This window comes from Clupea harengus, chromosome 7 (assembly GCF_900700415.2).
Source record: "Clupea harengus chromosome 7, Ch_v2.0.2, whole genome shotgun sequence".
Classification (NCBI taxonomy): domain Eukaryota; kingdom Metazoa; phylum Chordata; class Actinopteri; order Clupeiformes; family Clupeidae; genus Clupea; species Clupea harengus.
This window is the reverse complement of record NC_045158.1, coordinates 22888988-22896487: the sequence shown is the minus strand read 5'-3', so window position 1 is coordinate 22896487 and position 7500 is coordinate 22888988. Positions and strand designations below refer to the sequence as shown.

General features: G+C 45.7%; 1 protein-coding gene across 1 annotated transcript in view; it reads right to left on the bottom strand.

Moving 5' to 3' along the window:
• The window catches only part of ntng2a (netrin g2a), a 68750-nt gene that overhangs the window by 25232 nt on the left and 36018 nt on the right, over positions 1 to 7500 (bottom strand). Inside the window, exon 4 of the mRNA XM_031569863.2 lies at positions 2501 to 2673. Within this exon, the coding sequence (XP_031425723.1) occupies positions 2501 to 2673 (173 nt within the window). The remainder of the gene's footprint in view (positions 1 to 2500; positions 2674 to 7500) is intronic.

The window sequence follows — 7500 nt, the reverse complement described above, 5'->3', positions numbered from 1 at the left end:
GGTGGCTCTATCCAATGATATCAGAGTGCGCGTCTGGCAGCAGCACTAGCGATAGCTTTGCATGTTATACCTGAACATTCAACAGACAGCCTGACTACTGCCTATTCAACATGGATCCAGAGTCGGCCTGAACTGAGCCCTCTGATATGAGCCACCCTTGGCTCTATTTAAAAGATATGTTCGAGTTCAAAGGCCCCAAGAATGACTCCTGGATGTTTCAATGCGTTTCCTGTCTCCCTCAAAAAAAGGAGTTCGCCCTCAAATTTAAAGTAGCATATCGAGGTAAGCAGCGTGATTGCTGTGCTAAGTTAATGTCCCTGACTTTTGAATATTGATATATGTAATTAATTCGTTTACTGACATGATATTATAATGTTATCTAGCGAAATGCATGTTGGCATACAGCAATAGCATAAAAAAACATGATTGTATCTTCATTATATATTTAACATAGTGGTAAGATAAAGCTGGTAGGTTAGCTATGTCAAGCTAGCTTGCCTTGTTCTGTCCAGTTTTACAATTACATTTGTTTTTTCATGTTCCATGTTTGCCTTTTTTACACGTTTACAATTAAATAAAAGATTTAAAGATATCACATGGGGTTTTTATTGGTTTGGCTTAATTGTATTAACTTTGCAAATAATCCCTGGTAGATAACTTGTCATCCGCAGAATTGTAAGATATAGTGTGAACAGTATTACAGATGGTAGGCACAATAAGTACACCAACCTTTCCAATTAACAAATGTTATTGCTTATAATTATTACTAGTAGTGACATCTGTAGAGGCATTTATTACCAGTAGCTATTTCTTTATCAAAATGGCACAGCCTAGACATTGAGAGACAACCCATTGCGTGAGTACTTTTACTTTTAATACTTAAAGTAAATTTAAAAGTAAGTACTTTTTACTTTTACTTAAGTAGGATTGTTGATGTAGTACTTTTACTTTTATCCTCCTGGGTACTTGTACTTTTACTTAAGTACTAAACTTCAGTACTTCCTCCACCACTGGTACTCATTAGGCGCCTTTTGGGGGGTTGAGGTTGTGTCTACTTCAGGTGTTGGGGTATAGTGTGTGACGTTTCTACTCACACACAGGTGTTGGGCTGTTGGGGTGTAGTGCGTGACGTTCTCTACACACAGGTGTTGGGGTGTAGTGCGTGACGTTCTCTACACACACACAGGTGTTGGGATGTTGGGGTGTAGTGTGTGACGTTCTCTACTCACACACAGGTGTTGGGATGTTGGGGTGTAGTGTGTGACGTTCTCTACTCACAGGTGTTGGGGTGTTGGGCTGTTGGGGTATAGTGTGTGACGTTTCTACTCACACACAGATGTTGTGGTGTAGTGCGTGACATTCTCTACACACAGGTGTTGGGGTGTAGTGCGTGACGTTCTCTACTCACAGGTGTTAGGGGTGTTAGGGGTGTTGGGGTGTAGTGTGTGACATTCTCTACTCACACACAGGTGTTGGGGTGTAGTGCGTGACGTTCTCTACTCACAGGTGTTGGGGTGTTGGGCTGTTGGGGTATAGTGTGTGACGTTTCTACTCACACACAGATGTTGTGGTGTAGTGTGTGACATTCTCTACACACAGGTGTTGGGGTGTAGTGCGTGACGTTCTCTACTCACAGGTGTTAGGGGTGTTAGGGGTGTTGGGGTGTAGTGTGTGACATTCTCTACTCACACACAGGTGTTGGGGTGTAGTGTGTGACATTCTCTACTCACACACAGGTGTTGGGGTGTAGTGCGTGACGTTCTCTACTCACACACAGGTGTTGGGGTGTTGGGGGTGTTGGGGTGTAGTGCGTGACGTTCTCTACACACAGGTGTTAGGGGTGTTGGGGTGTAGTGCGTGTAGTGCGTGACGTTCTCTCCTCACACACAGGTGTTGGGGTGTAGTGTGTGACGTTCTCTACTCACACACAGGTGTTGTGGTGTTGGGCTGTTGGGGTATAGTGTGTGACGTTCTCTACTCACACACAGGTGTTGGGGTGTAGTGTGTGACGTTCTCTACACACAGGTGTTAGGGGTGTTGGGGTGTAGTGCGTGACGTTCTCTACACACAGGTGTTAGGGGTGTTGGGGTGTAGTGCGTGACGTTCTCTACTCACACACAGGTGTTGGGGTGTAGTGTGTGACGTTCTCTACACACAGGTGTTAGGGGTGTTGGGGTGTAGTGTGTGACGTTCTCTACACACAGGTGTTAGGGGTGTTGGGGTGTAGTGCGTGTAGTGCGTGACGTTCTCTACTCACAGGTGTTAGGGGTGTTGGGGTGTAGTGCGTGACGTTCTCTACTCACAGGTGTTGGGGTGTAGTGCGTGACGTTCTCTACTCACACACAGGTGTTAGGGGTGTTGGGGGTGTAGTGGTGTAGTGCGTGACGTTCTCTACACACAGGTGTTGGGGTGTAGTGCGTGTAGTGCGTGACGTTCTATACACACGGGTGTTAGGGGTGTTGGGGTGTAGTGCGTGTAGTGCGTGACGTTCTCTACTCACAGGTGTTGGGTGAGCCGTTGGGCGTGGGCAGGTAGGAGCCAGGTTTCCAGGACTTGGCCTTGTAGCCCTTCTCACAGCGCGCGCAGTCCTGGCCCGTGGTGTTGTGCTGGCAGTCGCACTGCAGGGTCCCGTCGCGGCTGATGCACTGGTCAGCATGGAGGTTACACTTGCACCTGTGAAAGAGAACCACACAGTTAGCATCCAACCGGACAGCAACACACTCCACAGCACCTGCAAAAGACAGCGACACACACACACTTCGGAGCGGACTGAGCAGAAACACACACCACAGGCACGCCTCTATGAGGGCCAGAAGCAACAAAGCTATACAATCGGACCCTTTTTAACTAACATGCCTAAACTAACTTGTCTTTCGGCAAATGACAACGCAATTATTGCTTGGCTAATCAAGGTTCTTTATGTTGCACATTTTAATCCAATCCAGAGCTGTGGTTAAGTGACAAACTGACAAAAGCAATGATAAAAAATTAAATAAAATGAAGTGAAAGTTATTATACGTCTCCTCAGAATCCTTCAGTGTTCAATTGATTTTAATGGGCCACACCAACGTTCTCAGACATTTCTTTATAGTGACCGCTGCAAAAATGAATGACCGCTGCCATTGGCAATGGGTTTTGTGCTTCTAACTCACGTCTTTTATATAATTCTGCAAGTAGTCAGTTAACTTTTCGTGACGAAAATTGCGTGAAGAACTATTTCGGAAGCAATTTTATTTTGAAAGAATGTCTTTTATCGCTTTGCAAGTAACCATATGTTAAGCGGGATAATGTACCTCCCTCCGCTGCGCATAGGGGCCCTGTTCGTCTGGGGTTTATTTTTTCGATAATGACCGGCGGACTATACATTATCGCTTACTTTACACAGTTCCATGGTTCTGCTAACCACTAGTTTATACCAATCAAGACATTTAATATCAGTGGGCACATACATGTGCGGCATATCTCGAGCTTACATCCTGTGTAGTATACATTTATTCATTAAACCCCGGACTGAACCCTGGACCCATGGACTATCATTAAACCCCGGACTGGACCCAGGTCCGGCTCTCCTCCAGGGTCTGTCTCTGTCAGAGGAAGCTGGGCCTTGTGTGAGGACTGATCCCAGTGGAGCTGTGGCGGAGGCTGAGGCAGCGCTAGTGTGTGAGTGATGATGAGAGAGGGTAATCAGAAGCGGGTAAAAGAGCTGGAGATGGCCTCCACAGTCTCTTCCCGTCTATCGCATTACTGTCACACATGCACCTTAGGAGAAAAATCTCAAGCGCTCTGCGCTGGCAAACACACACACACACACACACACACTCTTTATCACACACAAACATACACACACACTCACACCCACACACACACACTCTCTATCTCTCTCTCACACACACTCACACACACACACACACACACACACTCTCTCTCTCTCTCTCTCTCACACTCACACACACACACTGTCTCTTTCCCTCTCTCTCTCTCTCTCACACACACACTCCCTCTTTCTCTCCCTCTCTCTGTCTCACACACCTGCATGTACACACTCTCCCTCTTTCTCTCTCTCTCTCTCTCTGTCACACACACACACACTTTCGAACACAGACACACACACACGTATGAGATGGACCGTAGCGCGGTACCCTGGGCAGGAGGTGGCTCGGTCTCATCCGCCTTAGCGACGGTGACGGTGATAGTGATGGTGCAGGGGGAGGTCTCAGGTGCCCCCCCCCCCCCTGAGTGAAGCAGGTTAGTATGGAAATGATGACTTCAAATTACAATCTTCATAACCAAATGAGTGAAGGGGACATCCAAGCCCCCCCTTTAGTTCCATTGGAATGCGCAGGCTTCCAATTGCATGAAATATTCATTGGAGTGACCTGGATATCCGCACGCAGACGCTCTCTAGCAGCCGCTATATTGAGGTCAAGCCGTGCTCATGAGTGCTCTCAGACGGTCTCAGTGTGTGTGTGTGTGTGTGTGTGTGTGTGTGTGTGTGTGTGTGTGTGTGTGTGTGTGTGTGTGTGTGTGTGTGATGTGTGTGATGTGCTGCCCTGCTCTGCCCTGCCCAGCCAACACACACTGGAGTGCCGGCTAAACACAAGAAGAACCACAGGCGGAGAGCGTCCCTCTAGTCATTTCTGGAAGAGGTAAATGAAATTGTTAAAATGGAAACGAAGGAGGAGGAAAGGTGAAGCCTTCCAAATGTAAATGATATTTTGAAGGGTCAGACCAAGATTGTGACTCGCGCCGTTTTTCCAGATGAATGTCATCACTCTGCGCGGCTTCGCTCGGCTTAGCGTGTCGACCAAACACACCGTCGATGTGCATTTCCATACACATAAGGGTTTACTCGCTTAGGATGTCGACCAAACACACCGTCGATGTGCATTTCCATACACATAAGGGTTTACTCGCTTAAGATGTCGATCAAACACACCGTCGATGTGCATTTCCATACACATAAGGGTTTACTCGCTTAGGATGTCGACCAAACACACCGTCGATGTGCATTTCCATACACATAAGGGTTTACTCGCTTAGGGTGTGTCTTTAAGTAAGGGGTAAAGGCCGCTGAGGTGTTCCAACATGCTAAAGTATTCAACGAGCCAAGAACTCCATGACGCAAAGTGTAACGTTAGTTTCCTCCGTTTATACACCAGTTGCCATACATGTATTTAGGTATTTATGAGCTATGTATTGGTATGTATTTAGGTATGTATTGGTATTTATTAGTATTTATTTAGGTATGTGTTGGTATTTATTGAGGTATGTATTGGTATTTATTGAGGTATGTATTGAGGTATGTATTCAGGTATGTATTGGTATATATTGGTATTTATTGAGGTATGTATTCAGGTATGTATTGGTATATATTGGTATGTATTGAGGTGTTCTGTTTCTAATACTGTATGGGCCAGCTTGCTAGTTCTCCAGATAACAATGTTATTTAACCAAGTTTATACCACTCAAAAGTCGCAAAGAGAGAATATATGTATTGTATTAATTCAGTGTCTGCCTAAACACACTCACTGTGGTAGAAATCTAGACGGGCAGTTTACCATTTACTATCGTTGCTATAGTTACTATTCAAACTCTGCCGACTAAACTTTTTAACTGGCTCTGCTTCATACATGTCTTGATATATATAAATACAGACACACTATGGCAAGCGCTGAATGTTGACTGAGCCAATCACAAAAGAGATCTTTGATGTCTGCTCAACATCAGTCGGTGCGTTGGGCGGCAGACCCGGCACAGTGCGATCCTGTTCAGGAGCGGGTCCAAAAGAAGGTTTGGCGCCGTAATGGATATGCAAATGAGCTCGGCACAGCCCGGCTCAGCGAAGCCAAAAGAGCCAATGGAAAACCCCCGATAGATAGACAACAGCTTATGGACCAATGGAAAACCCCCGATAGAAAGACAACAGCTTATGGAGCAAATAAACACACGTGAATTCATTCAACGTGGATGGAACTCAACAGAAGAAGGAAGAAATGAAGACTATGGTAGGAGTTGTCACGTGCATCAACTATATAGTAAAGAGAATGAATTATGAAACAGTTGAAGTTGAAGATAGGTGAGTGTGTGGGTGTGTGTGTGTGTGTGTGTGTGTGTGTGTGTGTGTGTGTGTGTGTGTGTGAGCTCCTCAACCTCCAGAGGCCTTAAGCCATAATTACAACAGTGTGATGGACAGAGGGGCTTCACTTCTCATCACACACACACACACACACACACACACACACACACAGTCATACACACACATGCTTACAGAGCCTCACACACACATACACACACACTCACACATACTTACATAGACTCACATACTTATATACACACATACAGACACTTACAGTTATACAGACTTACACATTCCAACACACACACACACACACACACACTCAGAGACATATGCAAACTCACACACACACACACTCACAGACATATGCAGACTCACACACACACACAGACACACACACACACACGCACACACTCACAGACATATGCAGACTCACACACACACACAGAGACACACACTACTGCACACTCTCATCAGTGCAGGTTAATCAGCAGCCAGACGTTTCATTTGGGCTCAGTACACCGGTGGGAATCTCACAAGCCCACAGATATGAGTCGCTCCAGAGCGTAAAGCAGACGCCTCCTCAGCGGCCCGTCACTTACTGCTCGTCATAAACTACTACGAGGCTCGGCTGAGGTCCGGGTTATTTAGCACCTCTCACACACAACTCAAAGTGCTTCATATAAACATTTGTGGGGAATAAAAGCAATCGTTTGGAACATATGGACTCACTTGGAAGTAAAAATGAGAAAAAAAATGAAAAATATTTTATGTCATAAAAGACATAAAATAGGTGAAGAGGTAGAATGAGCACAAAAACACTTAATTATGTACAGATAGCGCGAGGCTAGATTATTGATGGTAAAAATAATGAAGGTCCATCACGTTGGGAGTGCGCTAGCACAATTACTTGTTTTGCTCCAATTACAGCCCTCCCTGAAATAATGCATGAGCACTAGTCAATGCGAATGTATGAGATGGACATCTTTAATGTGTGGGTGGGTGGGTGTGTGTGTGTGTGTGTGTGTGTGTGTATATGTGTGTGTGTGTGTTCGCGTGTTCGCGTGTTCGCGCGTGTGTGTGTGAGTGTGTAATGAGATGGACATCTTTAATGTGTGTGTGTGTGTGTGTGTGTGTGTGTGTGTGTGTGTGTGTGTGTGTGTGTGTGTGTGTGTGTGTGTTCGCGCGTGTGTGTGTGTGTGTGTGTGTGTGTTCGCGCGTGTGTGTGTGAGTGTGTAATGAGATGGACATCTTTAATGTGTGTGTGTGTGAGAGAGTGTGTGAGTGTGTAGTGAGATGGACATCTTTAATGTGTGTGTGTGTGTGTGTGTGTGTGTGTGTGTGTGTGTGTGTGTGTGTGTGTGAGTGTGAGTGTGTAATGAGATGGACATCTTTAATGTGTGTGTGTGTGTGTCTGTGTGTGT